At 50.7% G+C, this 12,965-nt stretch overlaps 4 protein-coding genes and 1 non-coding gene across 19 annotated transcripts; 2 read left to right on the plus strand and 3 right to left on the minus strand.

Annotated features, from left to right (window-relative positions):
• Positions 1–675: 675 nt before the first annotated feature.
• On the minus strand, positions 676–770 carry FOXG_19208. The gene has a single exon. It is a non-coding gene; the product is annotated as a tRNA-Ile (tRNA).
• A 122-nt stretch (positions 771–892) lies between these two features.
• Positions 893–4,785, minus strand: FOXG_06248 (uncharacterized protein). 9 transcript variants are annotated; one of them, XM_018384825.1, is made up of 5 exons: positions 4,446–4,624; positions 3,726–4,263; positions 1,199–3,670; positions 1,116–1,137; positions 893–1,066 (listed from the first exon to the last, which is right to left on the minus strand). In XM_018384825.1, the coding sequence occupies exons 1-3, from the start codon at positions 4,457–4,459 to the stop codon at positions 1,217–1,219; spliced, it is 3,006 nt and encodes a 1,001-aa protein (XP_018241984.1). In that variant the 5' UTR covers positions 4,460–4,624; the 3' UTR covers positions 893–1,066; positions 1,116–1,137; positions 1,199–1,216. The 9 variants fall into 9 exon arrangements, with proteins under 9 accessions (XP_018241984.1, XP_018241982.1, XP_018241989.1 ...); XM_018384823.1 differs by having other exon boundaries at positions 893–1,137; positions 4,446–4,661; XM_018384830.1 differs by having other exon boundaries at positions 1,199–4,263; positions 4,446–4,661.
• A 278-nt stretch (positions 4,786–5,063) lies between these two features.
• Positions 5,064–7,425, plus strand: FOXG_06249 (uncharacterized protein). Of its 2 annotated transcripts, XM_018384832.1 has the most exons (3): positions 5,064–5,650; positions 5,758–6,262; positions 6,353–7,425. In XM_018384832.1, the coding sequence occupies exons 1-3, from the start codon at positions 5,506–5,508 to the stop codon at positions 6,393–6,395; spliced, it is 693 nt and encodes a 230-aa protein (XP_018241991.1). In that variant the 5' UTR covers positions 5,064–5,505; the 3' UTR covers positions 6,396–7,425. The 2 variants fall into 2 exon arrangements, with proteins under 2 accessions (XP_018241991.1, XP_018241990.1); XM_018384831.1 differs by having other exon boundaries at positions 5,211–5,650; positions 5,758–7,109.
• A 162-nt stretch (positions 7,426–7,587) lies between these two features.
• Positions 7,588–10,036, plus strand: FOXG_06250 (uncharacterized protein). The gene has a single exon (XM_018384833.1). It carries the CDS (start codon positions 7,964–7,966, stop codon positions 9,812–9,814), a length of 1,851 nt encoding a protein of 616 aa, XP_018241992.1. The 5' UTR covers positions 7,588–7,963; the 3' UTR covers positions 9,815–10,036.
• FOXG_06251 (carbamoyl-phosphate synthase arginine-specific small chain, mitochondrial) lies at positions 7,751–12,433 on the minus strand. 6 transcript variants are annotated; one of them, XM_018384836.1, is made up of 4 exons: positions 12,136–12,433; positions 11,915–11,927; positions 11,541–11,823; positions 7,751–11,485 (listed from the first exon to the last, which is right to left on the minus strand). In XM_018384836.1, the coding sequence occupies exons 3-4, from the start codon at positions 11,727–11,729 to the stop codon at positions 10,304–10,306; spliced, it is 1,371 nt and encodes a 456-aa protein (XP_018241995.1). In that variant the 5' UTR covers positions 11,730–11,823; positions 11,915–11,927; positions 12,136–12,433; the 3' UTR covers positions 7,751–10,303. The 6 variants fall into 6 exon arrangements, with proteins under 6 accessions (XP_018241995.1, XP_018241994.1, XP_018241993.1 ...); XM_018384838.1 differs by having other exon boundaries at positions 9,960–11,485; positions 12,140–12,369; XM_018384835.1 differs by having other exon boundaries at positions 11,541–11,927; positions 12,136–12,369.
• Positions 12,434–12,965: the final 532 nt, after the last annotated feature.

Raw genomic sequence — 12,965 nt, forward strand, 5'->3', positions numbered from 1 at the left:
CTCCCCCACAAACACACAAGCCAGCATCCCCTGTAAATCTCCACCCCATTAAAAAAAGGATATGGTGTGCCAACATTAGAACATGGACCACAAACAGCCCGAGTCGAGTTTGATCTCTTTCAAAGGACAATTTTCACAGGAGAACAAAGGGTTACACTAACTTCTGTTCTAGTAATCTGCATCAGACCTTTAGCTTCTCAATCTGAATCATCAGATGAGAAACATGTCTCAAGACATGGTCACGTCCAGAACAAAATGACGTATATCAAAACACAGTCAGAGACACAACAAGAATTGACCGCTCAGCTGCCCCCAGATCGCGATCTTATTTAGAAGAGACTCCCCGAGAGCAACTGAGTCACATCACCATAATAAGCAGTCATTCCGTTTGTTACGTTTTCTTCGGAAATGAAGTCCATGCGTTAGGCAAGGAAAAAAGGAGAAAAAGATCACTACAACCCGGTCGTTATTTATTGTTTCCTGCCTGATATGGGTCATGACCCCGCATCCCGCAATTAGCCATTCAGCCCTGTTTACATAAGGCATCGAGCTTCTCCAGACTTCATATCATGGCATGGATACCACGGACCAACTTCTCAGCATGTCTGCAAAACACATAAACATAGCTCGAGATACGAGAAAATGCAAAAAGTAACAATTGGAAGGCACTGGGATTGCTCCCGCCAGGGCTTGAACCTGAGACCTTCGCATTACCGGATACTCGGAATGAAGTATTAGTACGACGCTCTAACCAACTGAGCTACGGAAGCCGTCCAATTGTTGAAAGTCGTTTTTGGTAACAGAGGACATGGATGTCGAACGAGCATCAATCTGGGCTTGATGCTCATACAGTGGCATAATCGACATTCTCAAATCGACCACCTCAGAAAGCTGCTGGCGTGATACCAATGTTTAGGCTGACAATGCGCTACCGTGTGTATGCATCAATGTGAGTACATGGAAATCAATTCTTACATGCACTCGTAGCTCATTCTTTAATCTCGCTGGTAGCTTTCGTGCTCGCATCTCACTGAGAACATGGTGATTCTTTATTTAGTACTCAGTGCTGCGTATTCATCAGTGCTGCTGGTCAAATGAAGTGGATGGCGACGAGCCTAATGATTTATTCAAGAATGACTGCCATATGTACGCAAATATGTCAAAACCGGCCTATATATCCACTATCGCCATTGCTCACCTTGTCACAATCATCTTCTCATTCATACATGAACCCCCGAATCCCCCTCAACGCCGATGGTTTCTTGTCTTTTTTCGCGCCTGCCTCCTCTTTACCCTTGTCTTTCGAATCTTTACGGAGTCGATTGTGTGTTGCGCTGGCAAATAAGTCCGAGTGACTCCTGGCAAGTAATCGTCCCCCATCACTTCGTCCGAATCGCTGGTGATCTGGGCTCATGGATAGAGATGATGCATCTGTTCCCAATGGTGACCCTGGTGGATGTGCCCAACCCCCTGACTTCGGTGATAAGGCAGCTTCAGGTTTGTGCCCGAGAGGTGGCGTGACATTGTATGCAGTGCCCTCTGTGATGTCAGGGCTTGAGAGCACACGCTGTGGCCGCGTTTTCATCATGACGGGGCTCGTTGACATGGATGATGAATCATGCTCTCCATCTAGTGAGGTCTCGATCCTGAGATGTCTTGGCTTCGTTTCCGTCTTCATATCCAGGAACGATGACTGCAGGGCGGTGTATTTGCGCATCAGCAGGTCGCACTGCTTCTGTAGTTCAGCTTGCTTCTCTCGACTCGCTGCGAGCATTGCCTGAATTGCTGCCTTGCTATCCCGAGAAGGTAGACTTCTTTCCTCCTGCGCCTCGGATAACTTCGCTTGTAGAGTTGCAATTTGGTTCTGGAACAGTTTCCTAGTACGCTCGATTTCATTCTCTCGACTGGCGAGTTGAAGATTCAGAGCCTCAACTTTGCTCTCTGCTCCTGCAGCGGCAGCGATTGCCCTTTGTTGCTCGAGTTCCTTGGCCTGGAAATCACGTTCAACCTTTGTCAATCTATCGACTTCACTTTTCAACCGGTCGATTTCAGCGCTGTGAATTTCAATGGACTGCATATTCTGCTTCCAGTTGACCTCCTTGACTTCGGCCTCGCACAGTAGTACCCTCAACTTGTCACGCTCCGCCGTGGAGTTATCTAGCTCCTTCTGGAGCGCTTCATAGTCAGCCTTGAGTCGCTTTGATTCGTCACGCAGCTTCTTAAGCTTGGTGGAAAGGTCAGCTTCCCACTTCTTCGCAAGGGCACGACTCTTCTCAGAATCCCTCCGAACTTGCATCTCCGCTTTCTTCGCTTCCTCGAACCGATGCTTCAAGTTTCGGTTTGTGATGAGTAGATTCTGTGTTTCTGCCTCTGTCACAGCTTCCTCCATATGTCGTCTGCGCAAGTCACCAATATGGGCCATATGTTGTTGTTTCAAATATCTCTCAAAGTTTAAGTCATTCTGCAAAAGCAGGATCTGGCGCTGCAGATGAGCCACTTGTGTATTCGTCTCAGTCAAGGAAAGGGGCGTGCTGATAGTTGGCGGAGCGCCCAGTAGCGATGGGCCGGGCCGATCAGCCACAGAATCTTGATTGCTGAGTGATAGTGATGGCACGCTATCGTTGGCCAAAGACTGATGCAAACCGGACTTGATGACCTTGTTAGATTGGATCATGTCCTGTAGTTGTGTATGGGAGGAAGATTGGATGAGATGAGGACCAAGGGTCGGACTGTCGGCGTTTGGTTCTCTTATCCTGGCATCAATAGAATCTCGAGTTGATGGGATGCTTGATTGGGAACCCCGTCGAATTAGAGCTGATGGCCGACGACTACTCGCTAACGAGTCCGTACTGGCGGATGTAGGCAAACGATAGCCGCTGTGGGATTCAGCCGTCGTCATTGGAACAGAAGGGTGATTTTCTTTGACAAATCCTTCGTTAGATGGAGACGCTTCAGATACAGACAAAGGCTGTCCGAAAGACAGGTTGGAATCGTTCGCGAGACATAAAGCCATGCACTCAGCAACAACCTCCGAGGCCTCACTCTTGATCCAGCGACCAAAATCCGTCTTTTCCGAATCAATCGTGAGGGTGAAGAAGTTTGGGTGAAGTAAATGGCATTGGCGGAACCTTTCTGATTGGTCTCGAATCTCGGTAGGCTGAACTTCCATATCGTTGGCATTTGCAACATTGGCGTGACGTAGATATCTCTGAGGCTTGCGAATATAGTCCATGAAGTTGATGGGATAGAGACCATAAAGAATGGTATAGTAGTTCAGGAGGTGATAGACAGGGTGATCATCGACGTCTGCCTCATGACTGCATTGTTCCCAATTGGATGAATCTGTATCCTCTGGCTGAGGCTCAACTACGCCGGCCCGTTCTCGTGACCAGAATAATAGCCTTGCATAGATGTTGAACAGCGTGGGTAGATGCGGAACCAGTGAGCTTGGCATCTGTGGAAGTAACATGATGACAACTGTCAGCGCGGCTGACACTATGGTCGTTGAGCTATCCTGTTGTAGGCATTTTAAAATATCAGCAAATAGTGGCGTTTGTAGAATCTGGTGAACATGAGGAGGTTGACTTTGAAGATAGTCGCCCAGGAAGCGCAGGACAGCCTTGCGATACTGTTTCTTCACAAAATAGCGATCAAGCGCATTAAAAAGCTCCTTGTTCAGGTCAGAAAACCCCCTGATGAATACAATTTAGGCATATATGACTAACCTTGGGATGCTTCTTTCCGAACTGCACAAGAGCCTCCCGCGTGATTCTCTCATTTGGCTCAAGGCTTGATAGCGCTTCGGTGACAGACGGGTAAAGCTTCTCCATCCATCCTGTGAACAGGCGGTCAATGAGTGGGTTGGAGGAAAGGTCAGAATCAGAACCGTCATGATCCTCTTCCGCAATTGATATGATTTCCATGATATTCGCCAGTGACGCTTCCACAACACCTTTCTCGGGAGAGGACTTGGCTAGAAGCGCAGAGCACGAGTCCCACCATGCAAATATCCGCTCAGGAGTTCGAAGTATCGAAAGTAGTTGACGAAGGATGTTCAGAAAGGGCGCGAAGGCTGAAGGTTTGTCTTTGACGTGCTTGTCAAAAATGGACAGGAGCTCTTCCTGGAGGCGATCTGCCGTAGCGTCGTCATATTTCTGGTGTCGACGGAGGTATGCATCAATGATCTTTTCTAAGTCGTCGGGCAGCGAAGCCGTTGGCTCAGCGAGGAAGGCGACGATCGCCTTGGAGAGGTCCTTTAGCGACCTAAACAGTGGAGATAATTGTCAGCGGACAGCGTATAATATTTGACGTATGGAGATGAATGTCGCAGGATCCAAAGGAGGAGATGGGGTGGAAGATCATGAGGGACGAGCCGTTGAGTGAGGGGAGCTCGAGTCGGCGACGTTTTGGGGATGGAGTTTTCTGCAGGGGACGAGATGACGTACGCCGATGAAGCCATGACGGGCTTGACGGCCTCATCCGAGCTCGTGAGACTCAAGGTGAGCAGACCGAGATGGTGAGGCCCGTAGAAGTGTGGATCTTGAGCCAAGGACCTGAAGCCGTCGGAGATGTAATTTGGGTGAAGCTATTCGGTGACGCTCAGTCAGTATCCAGGGCAGGCAGCTGATTTTTGGGCATGGGTAACGGCGCGGCGCGGCTGGCCGTGGCGGTACCTTGCCTTTCGCTGCACCATTCTCAAGGTGGTGCGAGTTTGTGGCGCTTACGAGTGGAGCCTCCGTGCGCTGGAAAATCATTCGGCGACCAGCGACTTCACTGAAAATAGCGGTTGTAACTCGAGCCACAGGGGGTCGTCTAGAGGCTATCGCTTTAGTAGTGGTCTAAGCGAAAATGAGTTTGGGGGGTTGCGGCAGGGAGCGGGGCCGGCAGAAAGCTGATCGGTCACAGCTTGATGTCCCGACATGGTCCCCTCTACCTGTCCAACCTCGATGGAGACAGCCGAACGGCGGTACCCTGAACCTCAGGGAATGCCCCGCCGCGCTAGTAACCCCGCAGTTTCCTGATACTAGCTGCAGACGAGACCGTACCATGACTTTGTGGGTAATGATCACACCAGACTCAGAGTCCTTCTGACCTAGAAATCGAGCCACTCAACTTTGGGCCAGGAAGGGAAGGGACGGGACTTGATTGAGTGAAGTGAGGTGAGGTGAGGTGGTTGCAGTTCCTGAGTCGTCAATCGATGAGGGGAAAGACTCAGGGCAAAGCAACCACACAACATTCCTTGGTGTACTTAAGACGGCCCTCCTGCTCTTCCTCATCTTATTCTCCTTTCCTTCCTCTCTCATCATTATCCAGATCACTTTATAAACCAATCCAACAACAACAACAACAACAACAACAACAACAACAACAACAACAGTAACCTCTTTTTTGTGGTAGCTAGCATCTCCTTTTAGTGCTCGTCTACTTCTACAACTTGACTTCAACACACGTCACAATTCTTCCTCAACTATTACCCTCTTCTAAACCCCCAACAATACCGCAAAGATGAGTGCGCAGAAGACCTCGGCCATCGCTGATCAGGAGCCCGTTGACGTTCTCTTCGCCATTCACGAAAAGTTCGATCTTCTGGACTTTGCCGGCGCGCTCGAGGTCTTTACTACTGCTTCACACGATTTCAAGGACCCTGACAGTAAGTATCCTCTATCTCACAGTATAATAGTCCATACCCCTCGTTTTGGTGTACGGTGCATCCATTTGCTTTACCCCTCCCGCTGATCACATATCCCCTTCATGTAGACAACAAGGCCTTCGAGGTCACCATCGTCGGTCCTGAGCCCAAGGTCATCTCCGACCAGGGCGTCGTCGTTGGCTCCCAGATCTCCTACAAGGAGGCTCACGAACGTCTTGAGGACTTTGACATCCTCGTCGTCGTTGGTGGTAACTCCAAGGAGGTCGTCGCCAAAGAGCTCCAACCCCTCTCTCTCATCACCGACTTCTCGGAGCTTCAGAAGCGTGACCCTGCCCGCGAGCGTACCATCCTCTCTATCTGCACAGGTGCCCTCTTCCTTGGCAAGCAGGGTATCCTCTCTGGCCTCTCTGCCACTACCCACCCCGACTTTCTCACCACCTTTGAGAACATTTGCAGCGATGCTGCTACCGTGAACCTTCAAGAACGTACCGACGTGGTTGAGGACGCTCGCTACGTCGTCAACAACCTTCGATTCGATCTCGGCGAGGACGAGAGCCCATACATCCGCCGCAAGTCCGATGCTGGTCAGGGACGTCGCCCTTCGGCAGCCCGGTACGTAACACATGCAGAGTGGTCCCTTTATACCCCACTTTGTCATGCATTGAGTTTGAGACAGTTAAACTGACTTATGATGACACACAGAAAGGGAAGCATGTCGTTTCAAGGATTCCAACACCCGCCGTGAGTCCATCGTACGCCGCGCAGCTATGCGACTTGGTGGTCTCCGGGTGGTCACATCCGGAGGTGTCAGCTCTGGCATTGATGCAGCCCTGTATCTTGTCAGCGCTATGATTGATGACTTTACTGCGTTGGAGGTGGCCAGGAGACTTCAGTGGACCTGGAACAAGGGTGTTGTCGTCGATGGTCTCGACGTCTAAGATCCCCGGCATTGATTGCTGGCTTGTACGAATTAAGAGTTTACGAGGGGCTCAGGCATGGCCCTGATTGAGACCAATATTTATGTATTTAATGTATTTGACTGATGAGCGGGAGGAACCCTAAGAAAACACCAAAAAGACTAGGAGCTCTCTATTTAATTCAATTGTTTTGGTCGCCTTTCAAAAATGTTTGAGAAAGTCAGTCAAACTGAATTGATCACTGATGATAACCAGATGCCCATCTCGGGCTTATTGGGTTCATGGCTGTGTCGGCGTTGAACTGCGGAGGTGGAGGTCAAAATGTAACACTAAAAAGCCACCAAAACACAAAGAGCAAACGCCAAAGGGCAATGACGTGTTAGAGCAGGACCCACACAAGCTCGGGGAGCTCCAGGTCGCGATGCGGGATAAGCTGGAGGTCGTGTGATGATGGTTATGTCCACGAACCAGGGGGGGGAAACAGGGGTCAGAGTGGGCTAGGCAAGGGACATCACCTCATACTATGAATGAAACGAGCAACGAAGCGGTCGTCAGTCCCTCTCAATTACAGTTGCGTTTGCATTTGAGATGGGCTAGGGATGTAGGGATCGGAAAAGAGAAGCACGATCAAGGTGACATGGGTAACATGATTTCGGTGAAGGGAATTGGATATCAGCTCATGATATCGAGACCAAGAAGGTGTGAGAGCAGTTGAAGTCATGATGAACTGAATAGACTCAATCGGGTCTTGGCTATGGCCCCTAAGTTAGAGCTCATCGGCTTACTTGCATTATCATGACCGACAGTTGACCTTCAACTGCCATTGACCACAATGCATCGCAGTTTGAGGGGGTACGGTACCTATTCTATTGTGCAACCCATGGCCCACTTGCGGCTGCATATCATGAGACTGCATGTGACCATTAGGATAACTGTAGCCTTTGATTGACCGAGCTTGTTACCTCAATCAGTGTAAGGATGAAGTCACGCAAAACCTTCAATTCTTAATGCACACCGTCATGGCTTTCGTATTACACTTTGCAGCCTTCACGTTGAACAAAAATAAGAAATGCAACTGATGTCTAGGAGCCTAGATCTTGTGGCTGTCTTAGTTGTGTGGCTTGACTCCGCCACAGAGTGGAGCCGAGTTGCTGACATAAGAAATCTTCACTGTGACACCTGATTGGATGAACAACCCTTTAACACTTAGATTTGCGACGAGACTGAAGATGATCAAAGCTGTTTCAAGCTTTCAAAGGTTCCAATTCGTTACCTACTCTCGTCTTTCAGATTCAGATCTTCTCCGGGATAATCAATCATTTTGACGCAAAAGGAGAGCATATGAGAATCGTTTTCAAACACGTCAGACGTTCACGCGCCGTCAATTGCTTTCATCATGACTGACTGGGCCAAGCTCAAAGTCGTCGACCTCAAGGCCGAGCTCAAAAGTCGCGGTCTACCACAGCACGGTCTCAAAACAGAGCTTGTCGCGCGACTAGATGAATCTGATCAAGAAACTGAGAATACTGAGGCCCAAGAACAGCTTGACGATGCGCCTACAGACACCAAGTCGGGAAATGATGAGCCACCGGCTCAGCAACCAGTCCTTGCAGACAACGAGCCCCAGGAAGCGACCGAGCAGCACGGACCGGAAGAAGAAAAGCCAACAGCAGAAATATCGGAGCTAGAAGAGAAACAGTTGGATGATAACACTGCGCCCAATGTCGATGGGGAGACTAATAAAGGGGTCCCTGAAACCGACAAGGAGGAAGTTGTCAAGAATGGAGCATCAGAGGAAGCGGCGCGCGATGGCGATCTGGTCGCGGACGTGCCAATTCCTGGGAATGAAATGGATGTTCAATCAAGGGAACCAACGGTGGAGGAGAAATCAAGAGCGGGAACAGTGACGACCACTGTCGAATCTACACCCTCTCACTCACTCGAACCAACCCCTGCTGCCGAACAGCAAAAGCGCAAACGCCGCTCTCTCACACCCCCACCAACCGAAGAATCGATTGCACGCAAACGCGCACGCACGGATGAGAGTTCAGCAAACGGCGATAGTCTAGGTGCGCGACAGGAAGATCTGCTACCTGAAACTCAGAACAAACCTGCTCCTATGAACCTGGATAGTGAGCCCCAAACAGAGAAGCCTCAACAAGAACCTTCACAGGAAGCTGCCCCAGAGACCGAGGCACCCAGACAAGAAGATTCTGGTGAAGACGGAGATAAAACGCAGGATATGAACTACGAGCGAGACGTTGCACCGGCGGTGCACCCGGCCACTTCTGCACTTTACATCAAGAACTTCATGCGCCCTCTCCGGCCTCAAGATGTCAAGGCCCATCTTGTCACGCTTGCGAGACGTTCTCAGGACGCAGCGGACGATGACGATGGGATCGTGACCGAATTCTTTCTGGACCAGATCCGTACTCATGGTTTTGTTATCTTCAAAAACACCGCTGCTGCTTCCCGCGTTCGCACTGCACTTCACGACAGTGTCTGGCCTAACGAGAGCAATCGCAAAGCGCTCTGGGTCGACTTTGTCCCTCCTGAGAAAGTCCGGGACTGGATTGATACAGAACAAGCCAGCGGTGGTCCACGCGGCCGCTCTGGTGCTCGATGGGAAATCGTTTATGAGGATGGCCCTAACGGCGATGTTGAAGCACATCTCGAGGAAGCATCAGCATCAACATCTCGCATGATGCCTCAACTGAGCGCAAGACCACCTCCGAGCTCGACGATGGCGACTAATTCTATCCCTCTTGGACCCAGAGCACTCCGCGACCCTGCCATTCCTACTGGACCACGCCCTGTTCGCCCCGGCACTGGACCTGGACCAAGACCTCCACCTATCAACCCAGGCGGTGCATTCAAGCGAACCAACACTCGCCCAGTTATCGACTACCAACCTGTATCAGAAGACCTTGCGCGCCGCCGCATCGACAATATGCGCTCTTATTACACAAACGATCGCAACCGCGATGTCGGCCGCGAGATTAACCGCTACTCCTTTGAGAACGGTACTTCATTCGTTGACCGGGGCAAGGAGGTCTTTGAAGGCATCCGGCCTCCACACCGCGAGCGAGCCATGGGCCGTGAGCGCCGTGGTGGGAGACGTCGTGGACGCGGCGGCGGCGGTGGCGGTCGACCGCGTAGTGATCGGTATCTTCCTCCACCAAGAGACGACCACCGTCCTCGTCGTGGCTCCTTGTCTGACGACGGCGATGTTCGAATGAGGGACTGAGGGCTAGGTGCGCATTATGTGCTATGCGGTGCGAAGAAAAGACAGTAAATTCAAATTAATAACTTTGCATTGTGTGCACAGTATCAGGAGCTATATCACATGGAGGGCGGCGTTGAGACAGTAAAAGGCAAGGAAATAAACAATAGGTGTTGAGACATCAGTGAATTGAGTAACTTTAATTTTAATCATCGTTTTAATTCTGAAGACTGCTTTTATCCTAGTCATATTTTGTGTATGAGTATTAACATCACTAAATGAGACGCTACAAGCTGGATGCAGCACTTGCTTGGGTCATTGATGTCAGTACATTTCAGCACAGGAGGCATGACATGGCGGCTTGAGGTGTAGTGGTGGTATCACAATCTTTCTTATAAGACCGATGTTTCTGAATATAACATTAAAATAGCAGCCATTATCCTTGCTCCCGAGAAACTAACAGACGTTACCAACGACCTATCCCAGACGCCAAAATCATCTCACACTAGTCGTTCAAGCAGTGGCGGCAAGAGGGGTAGGCTCAACACCGACGCGCTCTCGGCTCATGATATCGAGCATCAGAGGGGTAGGTCGGTTATCCTTGAAAACCACCTGGTTACTCTTGGCAAGCTGGACGTTCTGGAGGTACTTGTCGAAGAGGTAAGAGCTGTCCATAGGGCCACCCTTCGCCTCGGGGTGGAACTGGGTCGAGAAGATGGGGCGGGTCTTGTGGAGCATACCCTCGTTGGATCCGTCGTTGAGGTTGACGAAGTACTCCTTGAAGTCGCTGGGAAGGGTGCTGGCATCGATGGCGTATCCGTGGTTCTGGCTGGTGATGTGGCACAAGCCAGTGGTCAAGTCGAGAGCGGGAATGTTGTGAGCTCGGTTACCGTACTTGAGCTTGATGGTGCGAGCACCGACAGCAAGAGCCAGAAGCTGGTGGCCGAGACAAATACCCATAATAGGAATGTTGGAGGTTTCCATCAGACGGGCAAGATTGTGGACAGTAGCCTGGCAATGAGTAGGGTCACCGGGACCGTTGGAGATGAAGACACCATCGAAGTGCTGCGAGACCTTGTGGATGGGGTAGTCATAGGGGAAGACTGTGACGGAAGCACCTCGGCTGACCAGGCTACGAAGGATGTTCTCCTTGACACCGCAGTCGATCAGAGCAACGTGGAGAGAGGCACCGGGGGACTCAACAACGAAGGGAGCCTTGGTGGTGACACGCTTGACCAGGTTGATCTGGCCGGGGTCAACGAAACCCTCATCCTCGTCGGCATCGTACTCTTCTCCAATGGAGATCCTAGCCAGGGAAGAGCCCTGCTCTCGGAGGTGGGTGACAATGGCGCGGGTATCAACGCCAGAAATGGCGGGAACTCCCTCACGGGCGCACCACTCGCCGAGACTCTCGACGGCAGTCCAATGGCTGTAGTTGACAGCGACATCGGAGACAACGATACCAGCACACTGAACGTGGGGGGACTCGAAGTACTTGAGAAGATTATACTCGTCTCGGACAGCGGAGGGAACGCCGTAGTTGCCAATCAGGGGCTGGGTGAAGACGAGGATCTGGCCTCGGTAGGAGGGGTCCGTCATGGACTCGGGGTAGCCAACAAGAGAGGTGGTGAAGACAGCCTCACCAGAGATGTTGGCGTTGGCGCCGAAAGCCTTGCCCTGGAAAACAGGACCATCCTATAGGCATATTAGATTGGCTCGACAAGTGAGACGCCATTGCAGGAGCACATACTCGAATGGTGAGAGTGGCGGGGAGAGAAGCAGCAGGAGCAGTAGCTCGAGCAGCAGAGAAGGGCATAGTCCTGCCCTTGCTGCCAGCAACAGCTTTCTCAGACAGGTATCGGACCTGAAGCATGGTTCGGCCAGAAGCCGACGCGGACTTGGCCGCGGGTTTGGCAAAGGAAGCCAGTCGGGAGAACATTTTGGTATATGTCGGTGTTTGGGTTGTGTTTAGAAGGAGAATAGTCGGTTGGTGAAGAAAGTTCTTTAGCAAGACTGAGACTTCCAGAGATGGTCTGTTAGGATAGATAGGTTAGTTTTCATGTCTGGCGGATAGATAAGGCATGGTTTCGAGCGGTGAGTCAAAAACCAATGAAGAGTACGAACCAGAGAGATAATCCTATAAGATGAGTTAGCATTGTGCCAATTGATATATAATGGAAGTCTTGGTGATGAGGAGAGGAGCCATCAGGTGGATACACATCGATCTATAGCTCCTACAACGAACGTTGCAGAGCCACCGATAAAAATGTGTTCAGTGACGGCGGGGTTGATACATCGAGTATATGCCACACGCGACGTAATAAGAAAAAAAAAAGTGAATGTACCTGCGAGGTGAAGACGGATGGGCGCCCGTGCATGTGGGCGGATTAAAGAGACGAGCTCAGTTCAGAGTTATAGGAGAAGTTGCAATCGTGTTGCAGGAACGTTGAGTCAGAGCTTGAAGGTCAAGATTGTGTGAATTTGTCGCGAGGATTTCTTTCTGTTGGAGGAGAAGAAAAAGAAGGAAAGAGTCAAGAGGGTGGGAGCTGGGAAGAAAAGATAGGATACCTCTAGTTAGGATCCAACCATGGACAGGATGGACGATAGGATAGGTTGGTGCGATCCCGCTCCGCAGGTGCCGCCCCGATAGGGAAACCTGACAACACGGCCTTGGTCATTGGCAAGCTTTTTCGAGCTGAGTGGGTTCCTGGCTGCAAATTTCCTCCTGGCGGAACCAAAAACCCGCTCTTCCGCCGAGAAAACAGTGGTGGCGGCCTGAGCGCTCCGCCTATTGGCACTATTAGAGCCCCGCTGCCAGGAACTGAACCCTTTGACAACATCTCTCAACCTCCGATATCGTTTTTGACTCTTGTCGCTGTGTGAGTCCTTGACCAACACCAATTACACGTCACAACACAACCTGAACCGATCATTGAGCCTATCTTTTCTTCATACCACATATACCGCCAGAAGAAGGCATATCGCGACCATTGAATATCTTGTCTCAGATGCTACAACTCAGCATCACTCTTGCACTCCATGCCATAGGTAGTATTCATTCAACGACTGAGTCAAGCACTCCAGCACAGCCATGCCCTTTATCATGTCAATGAATCCATACAAGATCCACCGTCCCCAGACAAACTCCGGAAATGTTGAGACGTCATTTGATTCG

The sequence above is a fragment of the Fusarium oxysporum genome, chromosome 2 (assembly GCF_000149955.1).
Source record: "Fusarium oxysporum f. sp. lycopersici 4287 chromosome 2, whole genome shotgun sequence".
In the NCBI taxonomy this organism is placed as follows: domain Eukaryota; kingdom Fungi; phylum Ascomycota; class Sordariomycetes; order Hypocreales; family Nectriaceae; genus Fusarium; species Fusarium oxysporum.